Raw genomic sequence first — 27,492 nt, 5'->3', positions numbered from 1 at the left:
TGTTATAAAAATCATGATAATATTTATTTAATATTATTTTATATCATAATAATAATAATATTATTTTTTTTTTTATTAATATCAGTTTAATGTATGCTTTATCTCTCATTGGTGGTCATGTGATGGACCTCTTTCATAGATATGGATTCATCATCACCCCCATTTTGGAAATGAAGCACTGGCGTTGGAAGTTGGAATTTTGTCACTCGTAAGATAGGGTAATCAGTGTGCAGATTTTTACTCCAAGCTCCGCCCAAATTCTAGGGAGGATCTACACATGGTGATCCAAGCACTTGAGCATTTAAAGAGCACCTAGTTGATGCTATGAGAATTACTAGTTTCTTACATTTATTGCTCTTGCTTTTCTTTGTTGTTTCCCAAAAAAAATATCGATTCAATTACGATACAACTATTAAATTAAACTAATATCTTGACCAATTTAATGATTTTGATTTGGTTTTAAAAAAATATTCGTATTCTCATGTATGTTTTTAAAAAAAGAAGCAATAGTTAATAAGATTTTCTTTCTCATGTTTTTCAATATTTTTAATTTTGCTCCAAAAATAAGACTAGGGACAAATTTATTCATAAAAGAGAGTGGGGCAGTTGTCCCAACTAAATTCTTTTTAACATCTATAAATATAATATATTTATAATTACAAATTATAAATAATTTGAAATATGATTAGAAGAAAATTTATATTATAAATACTATTCTCACTAATTCATTTTAATTTATTTATTTTCATTTTTAATTAAATATTCTTAATAATATTTTTTTTTCTAATACTAATTTTACACTTTACTTTTGTAGTTTAAAAATTTCTCACTTATGTTAAATTATATTTTTTTTATCTTTATTTAAATAAACAACTATTTAATTGTCCAATCATTAGGTCTAGTATATTTTAACTTTGTTTTTAAAAATTATTAATATTTCAAAAAACTTTACATCAAACTTGAATTATTGATTATAAATTTAAAATGTAGTTTATATATCTAAAATTATTTATTATGAATTTCAATTGTAATACAAACATTAATATTTTTAAAATTTTCATTATTTTAAAAAATATCATGTATCGATACTAATATGTAAAAAAATACTTTTTCAAAAAATTACTATGATCCCTATATTTAATAGATCATTATACTTTTTTATTATTAAAATTAATATTTTTATCAAACTCAAAATTTACTTAAGACCTTAAGACCCACAAGCTATTACAACACTTGTTGATCCATCATACCATTATTTCTTAATCTCATTTTTATTTTATTTTGATAGAGACAAAATATCTTGATCCCATTAATAATGTATAACTAAAATACTAATTATATATAACATTATTGATTCCCATCAATTTAAAATAATGTTAGGTTAGGGGTGTTTATCAAGTATAAATTAATCTTTAATTATAAATTTGAAATACTACATCAATCGTGTTTATGAAATTATATATATATGTGTGTATAAGAAGAGATCTATTTATCTCAAAAGTAAATCTACCTAGACTTACTTTATTCAATAACTCATGTTGTACATCAAATTTCAACAATTCAATTGTTAAATTTTAAGTTCTTAATACATAAATTAAGTTTGCAAATTTTTTAAAAAATTGAAAATTATTCAACATTTCATTTTATTAATTTAAAATGAAGGATAATCATAAAATCATTTTATATATTGATTTGAATTAATAAAACAAAATATCAAATAATTTTTAAAATTTTTAAAAATTTATAAATTTAATATATACATTAAGAACTTTAAATTCAATGATTGAATTGTTAAAATTTAATGCAAAACATGAATTATTAAACGAAGTAAGTTTAGATAAATTTATTCTTGGAGTATTCCGATCCTAAGTTATTGCTACCACTACATAAAATTGCTGTCACCGTCACAGAATAAGGTTGCACTGGCTTACAGTGAGATAAGAAAGAATAACAATGGATGTAAATATCAAATACTTCGTATTACGTTAAGAAATCACAGAATAATAAGCACAATTCAACAAAATCTAGTCAACGGCGTCATTGTTCATTCACAATATGATTTTAGTGCGCAGTACAGTACAATTAAGATACTTGATTGATACATTTCACAGATTCGCAATGAGATTTTTCAATAACTCAAAGTATGAACTTTCAGTAAAGTGCATTTTTTCCCTCAATCTACCCATAACTATGGTACAACCAAAAGCCGCCATGCCAACATTACCTTGCTCCAGTTATATCTCATAAGGATCGTGTCAACATTGTCATTTTCAACAAAACTTACAATGCAGCAGGTCTTGGGAAGAGAGAGGAAGGAGGCTTTACTTGGGTTGAAGTGCTTCTCCACACGCTAAGCCCCATCCACCAGGAAACTTGCTTCGTCTTGTCATCTCAGATAAAGAGGATTATGAAACTTTTTCTTTGGCCTTCGATGCCAAGTACTTCCTATTTTCTTGCTTGTACCTTTTCCATTCTCGTAAAGCAGCTAGGAGGACATGCATAGTAACTGGCAGAAAAAATGGCTGCAAGGATAGAAGGAAAATAGTAATGACAATCAATTGCAGCTTAGAAATTAGAATTGTGTCTCAACTCAAGTCCGTGAACAGCTCATTGACAGCAACAGGGGCAGTAACAACAAAAATTGAGGGTGGCAAAGAAACAGGAATTTCGGGGGTGTTTCACAGAAGAATTTTTTTTTCATGTCGGGGAATCATGTCTTTTGAAAATCATAAATTTTGGAAATTATGATTTCTAGGAATAATTAAATCTGTTTAATTGGTCATAAATGGTTTTGAAAATGTATACAAAATTACTTGGAAATCAAAGATTTTTACTATAATAATTAAACAAATTAAGATAATGTAATATTTTTCTACAGTAAAACATTTCTTTTAATTTAAGAATGTTAGTTTCCCACTTATCTTCATAGGAACAATATGGTGGGAAACTTGTATTAAAGCAATCTCGAAAAACCATGTTCCATAATAAATCAAACGTATCAAATTAATATTTCCAACTTCATATTCCTAAGAAAGTAAAAATATTTAGTGTACCAAAACCTCTTAGATTTACAACAAGAACAAAGAAAAGTCAATTTCAAATAAAGGCTAAAGAGAACATTCAATTCAAGCTTCCATAAATGACATCTTTTTATGGGCACCATGGTTCTTCCAAAATCTTATTTTCATTTGTCTTTTTGTGATAAAAATCTTGTCAAATTAAACAAGAATCATGTCAAATGCATAATCTACATTCCCTAATAATGCATGCAAAATCGTAAAGATGACCATCCATATATCCCATCCACAGAAGCCAGACTATAGGGCAGAGAGAAGAGTTCAAGGACAAACCGAATATATGGCAAAACAATGCTCAAATGAATAATAGCTTATGGACATTATTGAAGGATGAAAAAAGGCATCCTCTGCCAGAGATCTTGATTGCCTTGATGATACTGACATGAAAAGAAATTAACCATATTTTAGCAGTAGAAATCAGGCAGTAAATCTTCTTCAAAGTCGATAAAGTCTATGAAAAGCGTACCAGCTGAAGCATCATATATTCCAATAGATGCATTACTTTGAGCAAATTTTGCAGCTTCAAGAGAATACTTCACCTGCTCAAAGACCATAAAATATTGAGAAGAAAAGGTATTCAACAGACTCATTTAGAAGCTACAGATAAGAACAGAAAACATTTTTATATCAATTCACTTCATATACAACCAATTCAATTATATTAATACAGCAGAAATTTAGTGTACCGTGGTTCTGACCAAAATCTGAAATTAAATATCAGAGTTACAGATCTTTACATCTAAATGCTAAGGGAAAAAAGACTATTTTACCTAAAATGAATAGTAACATATGCACTAAACCCAGCAGTTCAGCACCCTATCAGCTAAATAGCATATGATGGACATCATAAATACTTAAATAGTATCATCCAACATAAGTTTAATAGACAAGAGTCAAGAAACATTTAGTCCAAAAATTCACCTGTTTTCCAATCTCTTCCATGATAATCATCCTTGGCAACGATTGTACCTGCATGGAATGAAAGTTTGACAATATTTCAATAAACAATAACCAGCTGAAACAGACAAATGAAGAAACTTATTGACAAACATACCAATCTAGAAAGTGATCCAAGCGTTGTAGCACATGAATGAAGATTAAAGCATATATGCTTCCGTGATAAAACATCCAACTCCCTACACACAATTCCCCACAAGAGTAACTTCGCAGTGATTTAATATTTACACAAGAAAATTCTTTTTATACAACACAGATTAGGCCTCTAACACACATGCACACAACAGAAATGTATTGAGTTTCTTTCACCACCATTCCAAGCAAAATGTGCAGCTTTAATGGAATCAACCAATACCATGTGGTCTAGGGTCCCTCTATTTAATCATCATACATGTATTGATTCTATTGAATCATAAGATTCAGAGACACATCGATAGATAAATTAAAGTAAATCATATAAATGATGTATAATGCTCATTTTAGAGATTTTACAAAATCAAAGAGAAGTCTCACACCATATGACATATCACAAGTTAGAAGGGAAATAAAGCATTGATATAGCCAATTACGGTGTGAATAGAAACTACTTGAAGCCCTCATCTTAGAAGAATGAAAATAGAGAAACACAAACAAGCGAACCAAAACAATACATAGAGTGAGTGAGCGATTATGTAAAGTCTCTACTGTATAAGAATGAAAAAAAGCAAAAGAATAATCAAATTGGGGTGCTTATTGGACTCAAAAAATAAATACAATGAATTCTGGGAAAATTATACAAATATTCTGGTCTTTTAGACAGATTTGAGCAAGTAGTTATTCATACCTTTTTATTTACAACCCATTTAATTTGGAATTAAAAGAATACATAATTAATTACAAAAAAAAGTATTCAATTCAATAAGACGTTCCCCTTCAATAATTGTGTATAACATAAGTAGCCAGTATCAAGCTTTCAAAATTATCCTAGTAGAACACAACAAAGAAAATTACTTCATAAAACATGTAATTAATAATTTATGAAGCATAGGAAAAGGACTATTATTCTCACCATTCTGTGAAACCTCTTTCACTGCCTAGGAGAATGGACGTGCCTGACTGACCGACATAAAGGTTATCAGACTTCAAACCAAGGAGTTGCCTCAACTGCCCCATGAGAACTTCAAAAAGCTTCTGGAGATCCTGTTTCAGAATAGGCATGCTTCAATGTTTGAAAAGAGAATTAATGATAATCTACAAGACTACAATACTGGGACTAAGTGTATGTCTAGATTAGCTTAATATGGAGAAATAATTGTCATTTTGCAAGCTTCATGGGCCTATATTTTTAAATGGCTATTTACTAAAGCTAAGCAATTGCCGAACATACACTAATTATAACTGGCATTAAATTAACTATTTTATAAAAAAGAAAAAATATGATTTTCCAAATTAAAGAACTGAAATGCCTTTGAATGAAAAAATTTAAATGACTATTTACTAAAATAAGCAATTGCCAAACATGCAAGCATATCTGCAAAAATAACTAGCATTAAATTCACAATTTTATATAAAAGCAAAAAATGATTCCGAAATTACTGAAGAAATGCCTTAGAATGAAAAAAATAAGACTATTTACTAAAACTAAGCAATTTCCAAACAAGCACCAAGTATATCTGCAAAAATAACCAGCATTAAATTCACTATTTTTTAAAAAAGCAAAAACTGGTTTTCCAAATTACTGAACTGAAATGCCTTAGAATGAAGATCTATCAATTATTACTTATAAGAGAATCAAGACTGTAAATGTACTTGTGTATCACACAAGCAATAAAAAGTTCCATAATACTTGTGTTATAAATGTAAACGATGAGAAGCAATTATTGTCAACAACATAGAGTACTGAGTAAAAGACATACCTGGGGAGAAATCATATGTCTAACTGGATCCTTACTTTCCAAATCTTTTATACAGCTTTGGGGATTCCAGACAACCACACCCCCCCACATCTGCAACATTCCAGAATAGGTGCTTCATGAAGTTAACAGACTTGGTAAATTTATAAGATTATAATACAACGGAATTTTGAAGGTGAGATGAATAACTGGAGATATAAAGCCGTTTGTTTTAGAGATCTCTCCATTTGGCAGCTCAAGTTGAAGAGGACACTCCTTTGCAGATGGTATATACCTGACATGATACACAAGGAAGCTTAAAATGTAAGCTCTATCATACAGCATAATATAATCAAACGTTGGAATCAGACACTTGAGATAAGAGAATGAGTAAGAAGTAATTTCATTCCCTAACCATTTATTTAATACTAATACTATGAACAGTAAACTGGATAAAAACCAATTGTATGTTCAGGTTTGTGGCAATCAAAAAGTAAACAAAAGTAGGATCAAGTTAAAGTAATATACACCACGAGTTGCAATACTTTTGACCTTCCACCTGCCGCAACAGAAGTATCCAAGTGCCACTCATTTGAATTCACCTGTTTTAGATAGAAACATTCATGTCATAAGTATACTATTATAGTATCACACCAGATATGAGAAACATTGAAAGAACATGACACGGAAAAAAAAAAAAAAAAAAACAGCATAGCAGGTTTCCCATAAATAATTATATAACTTGAACTAAAATTAAAAACAACTCAATTCTATGTAATGTGCTTTGGATGGAAAGTTACATCAAATATCCAATTGATAAAAGTTTGCATAGTTACAAGTTAGACCTAAATACATAGTAATTTTATCCAAAATAAACTTAATATTATAAATGATACTCCAAAGCCATAGAACATACAAAGAAAGGAAGATCCTCGGTTCTAAATATGTGGCTTCCATGTTCATCATCCCAGTAAGAAAATGAAGACTTTGGTGTATGGTACAAAACCTACAAAATAGGAGGAACAATAAAATCATTCAATCTAAGTATCCAATGAGTCATCTTGTAATTATCGCATTTATGAGATTTCACCTGGCTTTCAACAGTGATGTTTGCTATAGGTTGTAAAGCCTCAATCACAGGTCGCAACAAAGTCTCATCCATTTCACGAAAATCCCTACAATTTGATCGTCACAAATACTTCAAATTGATACTATTCAAAAGATACCTAAGCAAATATTACTGACTTGAAAGAAAAGGATGGACCTATATTATGTAGCAAGTTCGGTGATTATTTAACAAATCAGCAAGACCAATCTTCGCCAACTCTGGCATGAGCATATCTTCCCAACTTCATAACATATTTTACAATTACAATAAGGATTTTTTTTGTCATGAAAGTGCCCACATCTAAATTACTGGTCTCTCAAAGTGACAAAATACCAACTTTCTCTAGTAAGTCATCAACATGCAAATAATTTCATCCCTTAAAGAACTAATTTGTAAACACGAAAACTTCCAAGCACCAAAGCAATCATCATAAACTCTTTATAACACAAACAAAACCAAATGTCCAAGAGTTATAACAACATAAAAGCAAAAATTTCCATTTCACAATCCATTCAAACAATCATACCAATCATAAATCCAATCTCGAGGGTCTGCATTGAGCAAACTGAAAGATAGGACAATCCTCCCATCAGCACCAACAGGCATAAACTCGCTGCGAACCGAACTCTCCTCATCGCCACCGTTAACAAAAACCCTAACAAAAACCTCCGCCACACGCCCCACTGCCTCCTCCGCCCCAACCCGCCCTACAATCCACGCGTGCCGATACTTCCCCACCACACTCCTCACCTCTCCCTCTCCATTCACCACCACAACGCTATAAGCATTCCCTCCTCCATGCTCACTCACCACACTCTTCACCAATTCATCAGCATCCTCATCACCACCCCTCAACTTCCCGCCAAAATCGAATGCATCAAGGCCGCCACTGTCCGCCGCCACCGCGACGGAGAAATTGCCGCCGCAACCGCCGCAGTCGCCGCCGCGACTTAGGTCGGACATTCTCCTCGCAATCGCCGCTCCTACATCTGCGTTTGAAGCCTTGAAATCGAAACCTATGAATATGGCTTGAAAGTGGCATGGGAAGGAGAAGGGTTTGGATTCGATTTGGGACGAGAATGAGTCGATTCGATCGAAAGGGAGTGGGGCGCGGTAGATTTCGATGGATTTCCACAGAAGAGGAAAACCTGCAAAGACCAAAAATAAATAAATAAATAAATAAAATTGTTGAAGATGAGAAGTGTGTGTGTGTGTGTGAGTGAGGAAGTGACCTAGGATGAATGAGAAAAGCACTGTGACGCTGTTGATGAGGCGTTTGACACCGGGTTTTGTGTTTCGTGTGGTTTTCGTGTCGAGTTCTAGTGTCTGAGTTTGAGTGTTTTCTTCGACGGGTTTTGATGTTGTTGGAGAATCGGAGATTTCCGCCATTGTTGATGCAGGTTTTGCCGATTCCTATTTCCAGGAAGTAAAGACAAGATGCACAAGTTTTTGAAATTCAGCCCACAGATGGATATAAACTTATAAATGTCTCAATATTTAGCATCTGGCCGTCTTAGCTCAGCCGGTAGAGCGCGTGGCTTTTAACCACGTGGTCGTGGGTTCGATTCCCACAGACGGCGTATTTATTTTCTCAACTTTATAAAAGTGATATAATATTTTTGTGTATATATTTTTATTTACTCTTTATAATTTTATAATTTTCATGTATAATATTATAGTTTTCTTTAGTTTGCTATTATAAAATAAAATTAATAAATAAAACTGTTAAGAAATTATTTATGAAAAATATTCGTGATATTTGTGTTTTTTTTCTTTTAAGACCGATTATCAAGTTGCCAACATAGTTTAATGAGGTTGTGGTTAAAAACAAAATATATCAAAATAATCACATTCAAAATAGCTTATTGTAAATCATATTTAATGTAGTTACATTTTCCCTTTATATTCAATAATTACAATTATCAATTCTGGTAATAATATAACTTGACATATATAATGTCATATATATAATTATGATTATACACGACAAAATATTGATAATTAAATAGTTTACTGTAAATTATATTTTAATATAAATTATATTTTCTCCGATATTCAATAATTACAATTATCAATTATCACTTGTACTATTTACTTAAAGCAGAAGCCGCGACCTCACATGGAAGTCATCAATAATTATTAACTGGCTTCCATAATTTGGAACCTACTTGGAAAGAAAATTTGCGCATTGGCTACCTTCACGTACGGAGTGCACCTATAACATTCTGAATTTTCTACTAGTATAATGGTTAATTATTATTTATTTTGATATTTATGGAGATTATTTTCTTATAGTTATTTTAATAGGTTTTATAGGATGTTTTAAAGGTTTTTAATAATTATTAGTATTTTAATAATAAATATTTATGAAAATTATTTTTGGATAATATTTTGATTTTTAGTAGCCCAGAACGGGCCGTTCTCAAACTGGAACGGACCATTCCAGACTACTAAAATGGCCTATAAAGACTAGACTGGAACGGGCTGTTCCAGCACATGATTCTATGAGTAAAATGCGAAGCTAGAACGGACCGTTTCGATTTGGGAACAGGTCGTTCTAAATATAGCCGTTGTAGGTAAAATGTGATTTTAGAACGGGTCGTTCTAGTTTTGGAACAGACCGTTCTGAATGTGAAATTTACGCATGACAAACGAGTCTAGAACGGGCCGTTTCGGATTTGAAACGGGCCGTCTACACACTCTCTGGAAACCAAGGAGAACCGAGAGAAGGAGATCAGGCAGATCCAGCTTTAGCGTCATCTTCTGCTTATCCGGGTAAGGGGGGAGTGAGAAACCTCGCTCGGGAGTGTGGGAATAATTGTTAGGTAGTAGGATTGGCCCCCAATCCCTTGCCCGAGGCATGCTTCTAGGAACAGACAAAATATGAATGTTTACTGTTTTGCTTTCTGAATGTTCTGTTGCGTTCCTTATGTGATGTAGAGTGTGAATATGTATTTGATTTCAAAATTAAATATGTTTTGATATGAATTAATGTTTTCTGTTTTGCTTTCTGAATGTTCTATTGCGTTCCTTATGTGATGTAGAGTGTGAATATGTATTTGATTTCAAAATTAAATATGTTTTGATATGAATTAGTGTGCTCTGTGAGTTCTTGAGAGAACTCTATGAGAAACAGACAAAATATGAAAGTTTTCTGTTTTTGATTCTTCTGTTGTATTCCTTGTTGAATGAGATGTATGAATATGTGATTAATTTTGAAAATAGACAAGTCTTGATATGAATTAGAGTGATCTATGAGTTCTTGTGGGAAACCCTATGAAGTAAAATTAGGAATATGACATGTGGATGATTTGAGACATTAAATGTAAAGTTGATGATGACTTCATGTTTTGGATAAGTTCTTGGCATGATTTATGTACTATTTTGATGTATATAATTACGAGAAGTTTCTTGTATGAGACTATGTGAATATGATATGAGAATGTGAAAGGTGAACATATGATATGTGATATGACATTGTGAAATAATGTGACATGAGATATGATGAGATGTGAAATGTAAAATGTTGGGTCAATGAAATTGTGAATGTATGACATGCATCATTTGCATTTATGAGCTAACCAGGTTTACCTTGGGTCACCACGTGATGTAACAAGCTAATCAGGTGTAACTTTGGTCACCAAGTGATGTAACAAGCTAGTCAGGTGTACCTTTTGGTCACCAAGTGATGTAACAAGCTAATCAAGTGTACCTTTTGGTCACCAAGTGATGTAACAAGCTAATCAGGTGTACCTTGTGTCACCGAGTGATGTAACAGGTGTACCTTGTGTCACCAAGTGATGTAACAAACTAACAAGGTATATCTTGGGTCACCAGTGATGAAATGATGAGAAATGAGATTATGAGACACGTGACTGGCACCACATGCATTTATTAGTCGAGTCCATGAGATCATTGCATGATAAATGACTATGCATGTGTTACTGTTGTATGTATAATTGGAATTTGTACTTAAATAATGTGTAGCTAGGACTGTGCTTGTATGATTTGTGTGTGTGTCGCCTAACTGTTATTTCTACACTTAGAACCAAGTGAGATGTTTCTCACTGCTTTGTTGTCCTTTGTATGTGTTTAAAATTGTGTTGCAGGTGATTATCAGCATAAGGATGTTGGTGATGAAGCTTAGACTTAGGTTGGGCATGCTCTGATAGGATATGTGACACCAGGGCATAACTAGGTGTAATTAGGATTTCATTATTGAATTTTGTTTTGGAAGAACTTATGTTTCATTTTTCCGCATTTGATCATGTTTTAAGTTGATGAATGTGAATTCTCTACTCTCATGTTATTGGAATTGTTGTTTTAATTCTAAAGATTTTTTAACCCAATAAGATATTTCTTTTAATTATTATATATTTATGTTGGGGTAGAGGGTGTTACAGCACCAGTGACGTCCTCCACTCACGACCCAACAAATCTTTTATCTTTGTGACTAACACCGCATACCTGTGAAAAAGCTCCCTTGACCCCAAAACTAGGTTGACAACACGGAGGGAATTAGACATGCATATCATGTTCTTGAAGTTTCTTTGCCAAACAATCATTAAACCCTTTTGCATAGCTCTCAATTCTGCATGAAGATTATCCGTAATTCCTGCATCACCATAGAAACCACATTGTCACCTCCTAGAACTATCCCTACATAATCCCCTATATCTTGCTGGACCAAGAGAAACTAACGCACTCCCATCTACGTGAATCACAACCTGGGCCAAACTGGGAAGGATACAAGGTACCCATCTTTCCTCCTGGTGCATGACCAACTAACAAAAAGTCCTCAATATTAGACCATATAGTCCCCAAGTACGCGAAGCAATCATATGCGCTGGAAATTTCTTCTTAAAAAAGTATAATTATTTTTTTTAAAAATAGTTTAAATAAACACATAAATTATAAATAAAATTGTTTATATTATAAAAAATGTAAAAAAAAAAAAAGAAGATTGAATAATATCAAATATCATACATTTTTTATTTATAAAAATCAAACTTGGTAAATAATTTATAATACGTTATGTATTTTTTTTAATTAATCAACTGAGAAAGACTCATTTATGGATTAATATCATTCTTAATCATGTGTTATATATAATTATTATTTATACATAATGAAATATAGTATCATACATTTTATCAAATTAATTTAAAAATTTAGACATTTTTATGATTTTTTAGTGCATTTGATTTTTCATTATGTTAATATCATAATGATTGATTTCACCAATAACGTGATCTCTAATGGAGTGAGTATTAATTTTTTTTGTTGCAAATACTTTTTTATCTCATCTTTGTTGTTGAAATTTTGGATATGCATTATGTAATGATTTGATATATTATTATACTTAGTGTCGCCACCGGCCCGAAACGGGCTTTCGGCATTCGCGAAGGATGGTTGGACTCGTTTATTTGTTTAAAAAATGTGGATTGCTAGAAGGACTTATTCTCAAACTGAGACCTCGTCAAACGAGCAATTTTATTAAGAGGCTCACTAATCCATATTAATCCCAAGCGGGACCCTCCATGGATTAGTGGTTTTCATAAAAGGAGGGTTCGTGGAGTCGCCACCAATGTTTTACTCAAAACATTGGAAAAAGGGATAAGGCAATTGATTTAAAAATCAACTTTGGCCACTACAACCAGAGTTGGGTAAGGGAGTCGGTTACGCGTGGGGAAGGTGTTAGCGCCCCACAGCGCCCCTTTCGGGTTCCCTATGACAGATTATTTTTAAAAGAACAGTATAAAATTACTAAGTTACCCCTATTTATTCTAAACAATCATGAATTGACTATCTACATGATGATAGTTTAAATATGCACACAGAAAGCAGTAAAAGGAAGGATTGAAGGGGAACCTCTTGAAGCGTGCTTTTTTATAAAAAATGAACTGGGAAGCGTTTTGGCGTTCCCACGCTCTACAAGCCCGCTCCTCGCTCTCCTAGAACAAAATTTTAACTAAGGGAATCAAAAAGATTTCCCCTCGACTAGGTTCGATCCTCAAGCAAAATGGCTCGGGGCTCAAGAACTTCGTCGGATCAACTCTCCGAGTGATTTTTAGGGCAGAACACTGCTCAAAAACCCCAGAATACTCAAGGAGAGGGTTCAAACTGTGTTGAAAAGTGTGGAATGACGTCCAATTGACGTCATATTTATAGGGAATAGGCGCAATACGGCCTACAGGGGCAATACGGCCGTATTGAAATTTTTGAACTTCAATACGGTCGTATTGAAATTCAATACGGTCGTATTGAAGTTCAGAAATTTCAATACGCCCGTATTGAGTTCGCCGCGGTCGTATTGAAGTGTCAATACGGTCGTACTGACTTCAGTATGGCCGTATTGAAGCTTCAATACGGCCGTATTGAGTTCAGTACGGCCGTATTGGGCTTTTTCCCTCGACTTCTTTATTTTGAGCTATTCTAAGACCTCTGGACCTACAGAGAACCCTCCTAGGGCCTTCGAGGGGTCCTTCTGGCTGATTATCCTTCAGTCTTCGAGAGTCTTCAAGCTTTATTTCCGACCCGGACAATTTTAGGGGTCTACAGCTGCCCCCCCTTTACTTAGTCGGACGGCCTTTTGGTATACCGGCTGACAAGTAAAGGAGTTGACCCAATTGTCCGGGTATTGTGCCGACCTTCTGACTTGTAGCGTCTTCCGGTGGGAAAATGTTGAGTAGCCTCTCCAGGTGGGTGCATACTTCGGCGCTTCTGACATCCTCGGTAGCTGAGTTTACCTTCTCCAAGGCCAACTTCACTCGACGCCCGAGCCGGAAGTTGGACATCAACGCGCCTCTGATGACGCTGATGGTTGAGTACCGCCTCTCCAGGCTTAGCTTCACTCTTTGTTCGAGCCGGAAGCTAAGTACCTTTGTGACGACGGTGAGCGGTGTGAGTTTCGCCTCTCCAGGCCTTGCTTTGCTTGTTGCCCAAGCTGGAAGCTGTAAGTACCGTCTCTCCAGGCTTAACTTCACTCTTTGTTCGAGCCGGAAGCTAAGTACCCTTGTGACAACGGTAAGCAGTGTGAGTTTTGCCTCTCCAGGCCTTGCTTTGCTTGTTGCCCAAGCTGGAAGCTGTAAGTACCGTCTCTCCAGGCTTAGCTTCACTCTTTGTTTGAGCCGGAAGCTAAGTACCTTTATGACAACGGTAGGCGGTGAGTACCCTTTTTCCAGAGATAGCTTCGCTCATTGTCCGAGCCGGAAGCTGCATACCTCCGTGTTTGTGACGACGGGGTAGCGTGAATATCTCCTTTCCAGGGATTCGTGATGATTTTGTCTCCACAGTCCACGATGCTGCTTCGACGGTTGTTTTTTGATTTTGTGCCACTAAGGGCTGGATAACGCAGGGATCCGTCTAGGGGATGTGCAATTACTCATAGGTTCTTGTGTCCCAACTTTTCATTGCGTAGTTGGTTCCCACTGGGGAATTTCTGATTCCTTTGGGGTGCAGACACAAAGATGCTCTTTCTGATGTGAGCGGTGCCTTATGATTGGCTGACGTCCTTTCGACGTTGGTGGAGTATCCCGGTTATCCTTGTTCGGGTGTCTCTTTTGGTTTTTTGATTTTGCTGCCTCTGTGTAGGCTTGTTATCCACTGGGGGATTTTGTCGTTGATTTTGATTAGCCTCTTCTGTTAGGCGTATCAGCTTGACGTTCAATGATTGGCTGAGCCAGATTCCACTTGGGGAATGATTATTGATTTTTATTTTCTTCTCCTTCTGCAGGGATGCCTCTTGAGTAGGCGACTGGGGATTTGGGGATCTTATGTATCCCAGAGTATTATTTAGGAAGCCTCTACAGGCTTAGCCTCACTCGACACTTGAGTTGGAGAGCTATCTTCACTGAGGAAGTTTAAGTCCTTTGACTTGGATATTCTGCTTGGGTGATCGTACTTCCATTGAGAATGTCGTCGATCTTGCTTTGATAGCTCTTGCTGGGGATTTTGAGTCCAAGAGCGTGAGTTGAGGTTTCTCTGGGGAGTATTATTTCTGCGAGCCTCTCCAGGCTCAATTATTCTTTGATGTGGAGTATTATTTTGGCGAGCCTCTCCAGGCTCAATTATTCTGAATGAGTATTGTTTCGGCAAGCCTCTCCAGGCTCAGTTATTTCTGAGAGAGTATTATTTCAGTAAGCCTCTCCAGGCTCAGTTATTCTGATGAGAGTATTATTTCAGCAAGCCTCTCCAGGCTCAATTATTCTGTACAGTTGGGGGAGTATTATTTCTGCAAGCCTCTCCAGGCTTTAGTTATTCTGAGGAAGTATTATTTCTGCAAGCCTCTCCAGGCTCAATTATTCTGAAAGAGTATTATTTCAGCAAGCCTCTCCAGGCTCAATTATTCTGAGAGTATTATTTCGGCGAGCCTCTCCAGGCTCAGTTATTCTGAAAGATGTGAAATCTTTGTCTTTTTTGTCGACTTTTGACTTTTTCTGTATGTTTGCCTTTTTTGTCATTTTTTGGCTTTTTCTGTATTTTTGCCTTTTTTGTCATTTTTTGGCTTTTTCTGTATTTTTGCCTTTTCTGTTGTTTTTCGGCTTTTTCTGTACAGAAATGTCTCAGTTATTCTGAGAGAGTATTATTTCGGCGAGCCTCTCCAGGCTCAGTTATTTTGAGAGTATTATTTCGGCGAGCCTCTCCAGGCTCAGTTATTCTGAGAGTATTCTTTCGGCAAGCCTCTCCAGGCTCAGTTATTTTGAGAGAGTATTATTTCGACAAGCCTCTCCAGGCTCAGTTATTCTGTGGGAGTATTCTTTCGGCAAGCCTCTCCAGGCTCAGTTATTCTGTATGACGCTGTTGATTTTCTGAATCTTTGCATTTTGTTTGCTGCTGTCATACACAAGCAATTTTTCTATTTTTTCTATTTTATGTAGTTGCCTCATGACGAGGTCTTTGAAAATTTCTTTATGGCCAATACGGCCGCATCCATTTCAGTATGCCCGTATTGAGTTGAAATTTTGTTCATAACCCTGATTTTAATACGGGTGTACTGAACATGGTACAGGCGCATTGTTTTTTCTGAAATTTATATTATTTATTTTTTTTGTTTTTTCAATAAACAGAGAATAAGTGATCTTCCAGTACACCTATCATCTGTATGCATGTATGCAGTATGATGCACCTAATTCTATTTGATTCTTTTTTCAAAAGAATTAACCGATGCATTTTTGTGTTTGGATTTTGCCATTCCTCCAGACGGACTGTGCGCTGCCGACTTCTGTAACCGAGGAATGATGCGTATTATATTTGAGATTTGGTGTCATCAACCAAATGATCCTTCCCTTTCTTTAGAAGATGTGTCAACCCTCCTATTGACCACTATATCTCCATGTTTCCACTAGATTATTCAAAAATCGTTGGGACAAGAGAGAAAAGAAGGAAAGGATATATTTTCAAAAGTTTGTGTTTTAGAGGGGATTATTTTATTTTTGAAAAATTGTTTTTGTAAGCATGGATGGCCAAGGTAGGCTTATTGTGTTTAGGTTTGTTTGTTTAAACACTTATGAGGTTAAGCACATCTTTGTTATTAATGATTGTGCTTTGACAACTTGGATAGCTTTTCTTGAGCCCCTTTGTTGAATTCAATTGATGGTACCATCATGGATTTATTCTGTTTTTTTCTTTTTTGATGGCTCTTACTTTTGCCTAAAACACCCATTTGTGGTGTCTTAGCGGGCTTTTGTTTTTATTCATTATTTTGTAACCCTAATTTTTGCCTAGGTCACCCTTTTGTGGGATTCCTAGCGGGTCTTTTGGTCTTATTTTGTAACCCTAACTTTTGCCTAGGTCACCCTTTTGTGGGATTCCTAGCGGGTCTTTTGGTCTTATTTTGTAACCCTAACTTTTGCCTAGGTCACCCTTTTGTGGGATTCCTAGCGGGTCTTTTGCTCTTTAGGATTTCTTTATCCATGATGGCACTTATTGAGGCCAAGAAAAGGTGCTCCAAGTTGACACACACACTTCCACATAAAAATGATGTGGGTTTATTATTATTAAGATGATTTTAACCTCATTCATGTTTATTCAAACAGGGTTAAAATAATGTGGTCTAGAATTTTATTGCAAGCGAGAAAAGAAGCAATAAAGAATTAATGAAGAATGATTTTATTATAATCATAATGGAAACATGTGCCCTATCGAGGCTCGGGGGTCGGGCTGTCCCCGAGGAGTGATCTCTAATAGTCACTGAGTCTATACATCCCTATCGGAAGGAGAAAAACATTTTGACGACGACGACCGGCCTTGACGCTTGTGAACCGGCCTTCCTAAAGATCTGGCTTAAAGAACGTCGAGAAGGATCTTGATTCCTCTTCGTTCTTTGATCTTTGTTAGGGTTGTATCCTAACCCTTGTTTCCCCGGATTATCCTTGATAATGGGTAGCTCCGGGATTCCTTGGGAGTCCTTGCCTAATCCTTGTCCTGGCAAGTATCCGTTCTTGGTGAGCATGGAGGCTACCTTCTTCATTTCTCGGGGAAACGTTTCGACATTGGCGATTTCCAATGCTTGGAAGGCGGTTTCTAAAGCTTCCTCCGCTGCATCCACGTAAGGTATGGTGGATGGTTTGCTGATGAGTATGTCATCTTCAGCTTGTACAGTCACCAGTTTGTCACCCACTATGAACTTGACTTTCTGGTGGAGCGTAGAGGGTACAGCTTTCGCATCATGAATCCAAGGTCGGCCGAGGAGACAGCTGTATGCGGGAGTAATGTCCATCACTTGGAATTCGACATTAAAGATAGTGGGTCCAATTTGGATTGGAAGATTGATCTCTCCCACCACTTCTCTTTTAGATCCATCGAAGGCTCGAACGATCATGTTGTTGGCGCATTTGGATTCCCTTGATTGCCACTTGCTCGAGCGCTTTTTTTTTTTGGCATTACGTTCAAGGAAGATCCATTATCTACCAAGACTTTAGCGATGTGATACTCCTTGCACTTTATAGAGATGTGCAAGGGCTTGTTGTGGTTTGATCCCTCGGCGGGGATTTCTTCATCGATGAAGGTGAGGTGGTCATTAGCCTTGATGTGACTAACAATCCCCTCAAACTCGTCTTGGGAGATAGTGTGCGACACATATGCCTTGTTCAAGACTTTCAACAGATCTTGTCGATGCGGTTCGGAGCTTCGGATCAACGACGACAGCGTAATCTTTGCTGGCGTCTTATGAAGTTGATCCTCGGTGGAGTACTCGCTCTGTCGGATATACTTTAACAGCTCGTCTGTCTCCTCCTCAGATTCTTTTTCCTCGGTTTTCTTTTCTTCTTTTTCTTTATTCTTGGGGGCTTTATCATAAAGATCTTCGGGAGTGTAGATCCTGCCACTCCTAGTTATGCCCCCAAGTCCAGCGATGTTGGAGATATCGCTGTCGGCAGAAGAGTGGATGTCGTATATCCACGGCACAGCCTTATTTGATTTGCAAGGGAAAGGCCTTGGAACTGTGATCCTTAATGGTGTTGGACCTTCCCCTTTGTTTGTCTTATTACCAACAACGGAGTTGACGTATGCTCGCTTGGCATGGTTGTTGGCTTACACTTGATAACGAACGGCGTGCGATCCATTCTTTGAACATACGCATCGATTATTTCTTTCTTTTTATTAATATTTATTAATGGAATACTAGGAGAGATGTATGAAATGAATAACTCCTAGATCCCTCCATGATCTATATGCATGATATGAGATGATGGTGATGAATATGCATGCATTGTGTTTATTGAACTAAGCCTTATCATGTTTTCGGGATGTCCCTAAGATGATGCATGATATTGCTTGGTTTGGATAAATAACCCTTTTATCTTTTTTGGGTATTTTATTTATTATATTTTTTGTATTTTTGGGTGAAAAGGGAAACTACCTATATGAATGTGATGAAGGTAGATGTTAACACCATGCAATGGAAGATTCTTATTCCTATTTATTTTTATTTTAAAAAAGGGAATGTTGTATGTTTAAATAATGCAATGTATGCTCATACAATGTCACATAATCAATGCACAAACAATTCACTCATCCACGAACAGTCACGAGCGAATCACGAGGTAGGGGTCTCCTGCAGAAAAGTGCATATTCAAGGAGGATCTAACTGTTCTCACTTGGTCAAAGGCCCCCAAGGTGCCCCCATTATAGGGACCCAATTCCTCTCATCGTAGGTCGATGGAAAGCTCCAACGCACCGTCGGACTCAAGTTCATGGTTATCACCTTGAGTGATGTTTTCCGACAACGGTCTACGGGCACCTATAGACCCATTCGACAACCGGCCGTACTAACATCCACTCCCTATGGTTAATCACTCATGCCCCCGGGTATAGAGGGAACTGTTGTGTGCAAAGGTTTGTGTGCAGTTTTTATTTCAAACAATTGCGTAAATTTAAAAATACAACAGTTATTAAAGCCATATAATAAATCATGTTATCATACAAGCAAGGGGTAATAGAGTAATTTTAACTATTATTTGTTAAAAATAATCTGTCACTAAATGGGACTGACTCTCGAAGCTTCCCCAGTGGAGTCGCCATCTGTCGCCACCGGCCCGAAACGGGCTTTCGGCATTCGCGAAGGATGGTTGGACTCGTTTATTTGTTTAAAAAATGTGGATTGCTAGAAGGACTTATTCTCAAACTGAGACCTCGTCAAACGAGCAATTTTATTAAGAGGCTCACTAATCCATATTAATCCCAAGCGGGACCCTCCATGGATTAGTGGTTTTCATAAAAGGAGGGTTCGTGGAGTCGCCACCAATGTTTTACTCAAAACATTGGAAAAAGGGATAAGGCAATTGATTTAAAAATCAACTTTGGCCACTACAACCAGAGTTGGGTAAGGGAGTCGGTTACGCGTGGGGAAGGTGTTAGCGCCCCACAGCGCCCCTTTCGGGTTCCCTATGACAGATTATTTTTAAAAGAACAGTATAAAATTACTAAGTTACCCCTATTTATTCTAAACAATCATGAATTGACTATCTACATGATGATAGTTTAAATATGCACACAGAAAGCAGTAAAAGGAAGGATTGAAGGGGAACCTCTTGAAGCGTGCTTTTTTATAAAAAATGAACTGGGAAGCGTTTTGGCGTTCCCACGCTCTACAAGCCCGCTCCTCGCTCTCCTAGAACAAAATTTTAACTAAGGGAATCAAAAAGATTTCCCCTCGACTAGGTTCGATCCTCAAGCAAAATGGCTCGGGGCTCAAGAACTTCGTCGGATCAACTCTCCGAGTGATTTTTAGGGCAGAACACTGCTCAAAAACCCCAGAATACTCAAGGAGAGGGTTCAAACTGTGTTGAAAAGTGTGGAATGACGTCCAATTGACGTCATATTTATAGGGAATAGGCGCAATACGGCCTACAGGGGCAATACGGCCGTATTGAAATTTTTGAACTTCAATACGGTCGTATTGAAATTCAATACGGTCGTATTGAAGTTCAGAAATTTCAATACGCCCGTATTGAGTTCGCCGCGGTCGTATTGAAGTGTCAATACGGTCGTACTGACTTCAGTATGGCCGTATTGAAGCTTCAATACGGCCGTATTGAGTTCAGTACGGCCGTATTGGGCTTTTTCCCTCCACTTCTTTATTTTGAGCTATTCTAAGACCTCTGGACCTACAGAGAACCCTCCTAGGGCCTTCGAGGGGTCCTTCTGGCTGATTATCCTTCAGTCTTCGAGAGTCTTCAAGCTTTATTTCCGACCCGGACAATTTTAGGGGTCTACACTTAGTACAACATAACTACAATGTGCCGAAAAACATAAAACCCACTAGTAAACATATGTATAGGATTCAAAAATCATAAAATAGCTCTTGATAATTTTGACTTAAAAACATAAATCCTCTTATGAAGTTACAACAAACCCTATACATATATACTCACATATACATCAAATATTTAAGTATTGAAAATATAAAATCCTAGCATTGGTTAAGTGTCTCTATATACATAATATATCAAAACAACTCAACAAAAGAAAATGACATCTCTAGCATGGTCATGCACCAAACATGCACTCCAACCTAATCTTGACTTTTTCTCATAACAAGTATAATTATAATAATCTAACAACATAGAAAAGTAAAGGTAAGCTTGTGAAAGAAAACACCATATCATTATAAATAAGAAGTAAACAACTTCAACAACATATACAACAACATCAATAGGTTAGCTTTACAACATCAAAGCATAACAACAAAAATACATCTCAATAACATAAATCAATTGAATAACTTATCAACTTAAAATAACTGAGCAACATAAACAATTGAATAACTGATGTGTCTCATATATCAATTTATGGAGATCTTTTACAACTTAGTGAGCAATCTAGGTTACTTCACCCTACCAAACCACAACGACTATATGGTGACCAAAGTTAGTTTCTTAGGTTTTACCACTAACATTAGAAAAGTTTAGTACTACTATTATGAATAAAATAACTTAGGTATGAGTCTACTACGACTTTATCATTCAAAACTAAGCATATATAGAATTAGTCCATTAATTATCCTTCAAATACTACGAACCTTTCTAGTACTCGATTAGGAACTTTCAGCCCTAACTTTGTACCTTACTTCTTGACCACTTATGAAAAGTATGGTTTGACCTCCACCATATTATTTCAACTTAAAAACCTAGAGGAGACAATTTTAAAACAACTTCCCAATTAGTAGGAAATTTACTTACCAAAAGGTTTTCAACTTATTGGACTCTTAGAGTACCACAACTTATATCTACACAATGGTATATTTTAATTTCAAAAACAACTTTTACCTCCTCTAGTTTTTATGCAACTTTCAACTTTAAAGACACGTACCACATGGTCATTACAACTTAACAACTTACAACATACAACTTACATCTTCAACTTTATACAAGTTGATACTTTCAACTTAAACAACATAATTCATCTTCATATATCATTATAAATCAAAATTCTATAAAATAGGTTCAATCATCATTGATTTATATCACCTAAATATGTAGAAGGACATAAGATATAAGTTTCACAAAAATAGAGCTCTTGTTGGGCAATGGATAACTTTGTTGAGAAACTAAAGTTCTTTAGAGCTCGTCATTGGGTGAGCTACTCTCGCTCAATAAGAAAAACTCTTTATGACTATCCTCGTTGGGTGCACTTTGGTTCACTAGGTGACCAAAATCCACTATAGCTCATTGTTGAGCATCCAAAAGCTCACTAAGCAAACAAAAAAATTTGTGGGTCCTCTCCCTAAGCAACCATAACTTATCGAGCGACTAGCACCCCTTATGGCTCCTCATTTTAGGCGTGCTGTCACGCTGAGTGAGCTCTAAGAAAGGCTACCATAAAAATTTGTTTTCTCGTCAGGTGACAATCTTATCATTGAGCGTGAACACGATTTTGGGCAGAGGATCACCAACCTTAGAATAACGTTGAGCGAGCATTCATCCTCGCTAAGCGAGTCTCATAAAATTGAGCCTCCACAAGCATGATCCACCACATGCAAACCATTAAGAAACATCCAAACAACACTCACACACACACAAACAACACACACACACACACACACATATATATATATATATATATATATATATATATATATCATGAATTCAACATTAAATTTTACATGCAACATCAAAACTCATCAATCTCAACTTCTTTGGGTCATAAGTTTCCTTACACTTAAAAATCCCCAACTACACAACTTCTTCACAAAGCTAGAAGAAGATGAAAAGATGGAGAAATTGTGAAACCTTCTTTACGATGACTTCTATCTAAGATTCGCAACTCCTTAATGTGAATCTCTAACTCAATTACTCAATCTCCACTCTCAGGAAAGATCTAGACGCTCCTAGTGAAGTCAGAAGAAGAAAAGGTCTTCCTTGACTTTAGAGCTTATCTCTTTAAAACTTCTCTCTAGAATTTAGAGAAATGAACTTATGAAGTCCAAGTTTTCTAAAAAACCTTATATATCTTTCCCCAAACTTGGTCAACTTTGACCTCAATTTTAAACATCCCTGAATAACTTAACTCCCAAGGATCCCTTGAGTTGAAAAAACTCTAAAAATAACTATGAACACAACATAACATCATATAACACCATATATTACACCATCATGCAATAAAAGCATTAAAACATACAATGTTACATATTATAAAGAAACAAATTATTATTTTTTTCAATTAAGTAGAAGTAACATGATATTTTATGTTGAAACAATTTTTTTAAAAAAATTTTCCTTCACTAACTTGTAAACATTATTTTACTAATTTTATGTGATAAAATTTATTGCAATAATTATCACGAGTCAATATTTTTACTAACTATCTTGCAACACTTGTAGACTTAAAATTTCTTTTTTCAAAAATTTCCTTAAAAATTTGGGAAAAAGAATGTTATTTTTTTTTCAAATAAGTTGAATTAATACATTTGAAGAGACCTATATATGTGAAACACACATATTTTTTTATTATATTTTACATCTTTTTATATAGTTATCATTTCCTTTTTCCTTTGGAAAATTATAGATTCTTGATAATAAATCAAATGGATTAATAATTATTTTTTGCTCCACTAAAAGTGTCTCTAGTCCACTAATTTATAAATTAATTTTGATCATGGTACTATAATTGCCACTGACGTAAAGGATTTTTTCATACAACACATGAACACATTTCTTTCTAAATAAATCATTTTTAGAACTAGGCTAACTTGACCCTAACTAAAACTACCTCACCATCAACTTAACTCTCAAGGATCCCTTGACTCTTAGAGCTCTAAAACAACATCAATTACAATATCATATAATAAATCAATAAGGTGCAAAATAACACAATGTTATACTAATTACCCACATTTGTATAAACTTGGTAGGGTTAAGCCACTCAAATTTTTCAAACGTTGTAGGAGATCTCAAAAGTAGAGTATGCGTGACGACACATTATGTTGTTAAGTTTCCAAGTTAAAAGTTATACATGTTGAATAAGTTGTTTTAAAGTTGAAAGTTGTATTGAAATTTTAAGAAAAAAATAATTATAATTTATTTTGTGTAAAAGTTATCATTTATATGGGTGAATAAGTAAAATATTATAATTTGGGAAAGAAACAAAAAAAAATGCACATTCTATATTATTATTTAACCTTGTCAATATTTGAAGGTGATTCATTTTATGAGTTTCACATTAGTTATTACTATAAGTTTTATTACAAAACTTATAAAAATAAGCATAAGACATCTTATGAATCGGTTATAAATAAAGGTGTCAAATGGTTGACCTAGTTTGACCCAACCCACACAAACTAATGCTTATAATTGACCTAGTTTATGACTCGAATTTCTTATAGACCATTTATTTGTAGCCCACCTTATATTGTTGGCCTATTTGGCTGGACAAATTGGCCTATTTTATTTTATGTTCTATTTTATTTAAATTCTACAAAAAAAAAAAAAAAATGAGTCAAAAAGGCCTGATAGATTTAGGTCCTTAAACTTATTGGCCCAACCTAGGACAAGCCAAATTGTTTGAGTTATCTTCAGGCCACTTTTCAAAATCCCATTTTTCCGTCTGGTTGGGCCATTTTTTACACTTCTAGCTAATAAGATATTTTGTGGACTCCCCCAAACACTATCACAAGCATTTATAATATAAGATATATTAAAATAAATTGTTTATAAATTATTCATGACTAAAACTCGTAGAATATATGTGATCTTAAACTTAATAGAAAACTTACATTAAAATAATGTATATGAAATTCTATAAATTAAAAGGAAATACACTTATTTTTTTTTGTAATAAAAATGACCTTTAACATATTAAAAAAAACTAGAAAAGGAATATAAATATAAAATTATTTAAATTTATATTAAAAAGGTAAATGAAAATTTGTTAAAATTATTAGGATTGGCATGAATTTAGGTTCCCATTGCCACAAATTATGATGTAGGCTCTTCTACTTGAGGAGACCTTAGACATACATCTCTCCTAATTGCAATGGAAGTCATCAACCTAGGCCATGGCCTTTCTTAATTATCTATTGACTCCATCCAAGTAAGTAAATTTAAATGTTGGCAATCAAGTTTAATTTATAATACACTCGTTTAAACAACCTTCATTTACTTATGTTGTGGAACTTAACTAGATACATTACACACTACAAATTCCCATGTCATGATTGTTTTAGCTAGTCATCTTGTTACTTTACTTTTATTTATATCATATCAAATTTGCTTAGGATTTGATGATTGCATTCAAAACATATTGCATAAAAAATAATATAGATATAAATGTACTAATAATTTGTAAAAAATAAAATTGCTTCTTCATATTAGAAATGCCAAATTTCCCCAACCAATGAGTATTGGTGCCTTGATAGAATTATGTTCACCAACCTATTTGTGCATTTTTGTATTGTTATATATTTGTAAAGGTTGTTAATAGTTTTTCCTTCACAGCACTTTTTGTTTATGTGCTAGTAAGCAATAAATGGATGAAATTTTGCATTTCAAATAATATCTGTCATATTTTAAGGATATTGTTAGTTTCTTTCCTTGTTTTTTATGGTTTCTACATCTATATATGGTCACATTTTTAACGAAACAAAGTACAAGTTGGGTTGCCTTCTAGGAGGGACATGCTTGGTACCAAGCTAGCTTCTACTCCAAAGGAAGTATGAAACCATTGACCAATTTGCATAAAGTCCTCCTTTTACTATATAGTGTTTAAATAAAGAATTTATTTTCAACTAGGGATGGATGTACATACACTTTATGGAGTAATGTCCTCCATAAGAATTTTTACTTTTACTCAATTATGTTTAATAAACTTTGTGGAGTAAAAATAAACACTAGAAGGAGGGGTTGAATTGTGTCTATCAAAAATCTCAACACGTTTTCGTAAGTAGTAAAGTAGATATGTGAACTAAAAGGTGTAGACAAAGTAAAGAAAAGAAGACAAGGTGTTTTTATTTTGGTTTGCCTCAACCATCTAGATTACGTCCAATTCTTTAACAACTTGATCAAGTTCTACTATCTTTTACAAAGATACAAGTATTCTTTACATAATCCACTACCAAGTCAACCAAAATATTCTATGATTTTACACTTTAACCAAACTAACCAAATATTCTTTGAATAACAAAACCTCTCCAAACATCTATACCAAGTATTTTTGTTAAGTCAAACGAAGAGTTTCCCAAAAAGGTTTTGAGTGAGACAAATATAATGTGTTGTTATCTCTAACAAGTGAGTTAGTATTTCATAAAGACATAAGAACAGGTAAAATGACGAAGAGACATAAGCATTAGACGATACAAAATGAAAGGCCAACATAAGCACTCAATAAGTCAAATCAGGAACAAGATCATGCCAAGCACAATCTAAGGCAGCACATAAAGACTCAGACAGAAGATGGTTAAACGACCAAGAAGAAACTCTAGAAGAAATGGGAAGTTTGACCATATACAAGGTTAACCAAGATGAAAGGAAAAGTTAAAACGCTGATGATCAGACAAAGGTTGAAGTATTAAACTAAATGTTGACTACCAGACGCAGACGAAGAATGACACACAATCACCTAAGAAATCAAGCTTCAAAAGACAATTTGAATATCGTCTACACTCACAAAAAAACACATGAAGTCATTTGAATTATTAGAAGAGAATAAGAAAGAAAAAGAGCATGCTCAAACGCTAAATCATGCATATGTCAGATAAAGTACATCACTTTTTCAGGCAATGACAAAAGTTCCACAGTTATAGGATCAGAAAAGGACAAAAGTTTCCTAGGACTCTGTTATATTCAGACACATCTACTAATAGAGTAAGAAAACTTCACGCATTGTCTATAAACAGGAAGCAACATTTAATGCAAGAATCTAAGCATTAAATGAGAAGGTCAAACTGGTCATAAACGACTATATATATGTGCTTCAACGAACAATTGCAACGGGCAGATTTCACAAGACTATATAAGCCTCAACATCAAACCTTAAAGAGTTGGCTGTTTGGTCCGAAATAGTGCAAGCATGAAGAAGAGCTATATTCATCCCATGAAGTAAAAAAATCAAAGACAAAACAAATAGAGTCAAATGTACCTTAGTGTAATTCTCTCTGCAAACTAAGGAATTCTAAATGTGTACATCTTAGAAGGCAAAACCTTAGTGAGTGTAGATCATATATGTATCCTCTCTGTGAGAGTAACCCAAAACACTCGAACCCGACTACACATTTATCAGTTGTAAAGTCTGAAGAGGCTAGGAAAAGAATACTTGTAAATCCTGGAGGGGCTTGTCAAAGAATACTCATTGCTAGCCAGAAGTGGCTGATAAGAAAATACTAGCGTTGGTGAGTGAAGTCGACAGACTAGGAGTGGTCGAGAATACTTGAAGAACCAAAAGTGGTTTAAGAATACTAGCGCTGGTGAGTGAAACTGGCAGGCTAGGAGTGGTCGAGAATACTTGGAGAACAAAAAGTGGTTTAAGAATACTAGCGCTGGTGAGT

The 27,492-nt window shown here is 34.9% G+C and overlaps 1 protein-coding gene and 2 non-coding genes across 3 annotated transcripts; 1 reads left to right on the top strand and 2 right to left on the bottom strand.

The window, feature by feature from the left end:
• Nucleotides 1-2,013: 2,013 nt before the first annotated feature.
• LOC109802250 (GPI transamidase component PIG-S-like protein) lies at nt 2,014-8,455 on the bottom strand. The gene is made up of 13 exons (XM_020363535.3): nt 8,246-8,455; nt 7,540-8,161; nt 6,996-7,080; nt 6,822-6,911; nt 6,434-6,507; nt 6,116-6,200; nt 5,930-6,019; nt 5,083-5,213; nt 4,132-4,213; nt 3,999-4,046; nt 3,544-3,616; nt 3,351-3,454; nt 2,014-2,522 (listed from the first exon to the last, which is right to left on the bottom strand). Exons 1-13 carry the CDS (start codon nt 8,400-8,402, stop codon nt 2,406-2,408), a joined length of 1,758 nt encoding a protein of 585 aa, XP_020219124.1. The 5' UTR covers nt 8,403-8,455; the 3' UTR covers nt 2,014-2,405.
• Nucleotides 8,456-8,520: 65 nt separating this feature from the next.
• TRNAK-UUU (transfer RNA lysine (anticodon UUU)) lies at nt 8,521-8,593 on the top strand. The gene has a single exon. It is a non-coding gene; the product is annotated as a tRNA-Lys (tRNA).
• A 16,297-nt stretch (nt 8,594-24,890) lies between these two features.
• Nucleotides 24,891-25,051, bottom strand: LOC114916146 (U1 spliceosomal RNA). Its single transcript, XR_003804486.1, has one exon. It is a non-coding gene; the product is annotated as a U1 spliceosomal RNA (small nuclear RNA).
• Between the last annotated feature and the right edge of the window lie 2,441 nt (nt 25,052-27,492).

The sequence above is a fragment of the Cajanus cajan genome, chromosome 4, assembly GCF_000230855.2.
Source record: "Cajanus cajan strain Asha chromosome 4, NIPB_CcT2T_4, whole genome shotgun sequence".
In the NCBI taxonomy this organism is placed as follows: Eukaryota; Viridiplantae; Streptophyta; class Magnoliopsida; order Fabales; family Fabaceae; genus Cajanus; species Cajanus cajan.
The sequence above is the reverse complement of the archived record's forward strand: the minus strand, read 5'-3'. Positions and strand labels throughout refer to the sequence as shown.

Coding starts and splice junctions, on each gene's coding strand:
- LOC109802250 (XM_020363535.3), bottom strand. CDS start 8,402: ATGGCGGAAATCTCCGATTCTCCAACAACATCAAAACCCGTCGAAGAA. Junction 7,081..7,539: donor CGAGATTGGATTTATGATTG/GTATGATTGTTT, acceptor ATCAAATTGTAG/GGATTTTCGTGAAATGGATG. Junction 3,617..3,998: donor TGGAAGAGATTGGAAAACAG/GTGAATTTTTGG, acceptor GTCTTTGAGCAG/GTGAAGTATTCTCTTGAAGC.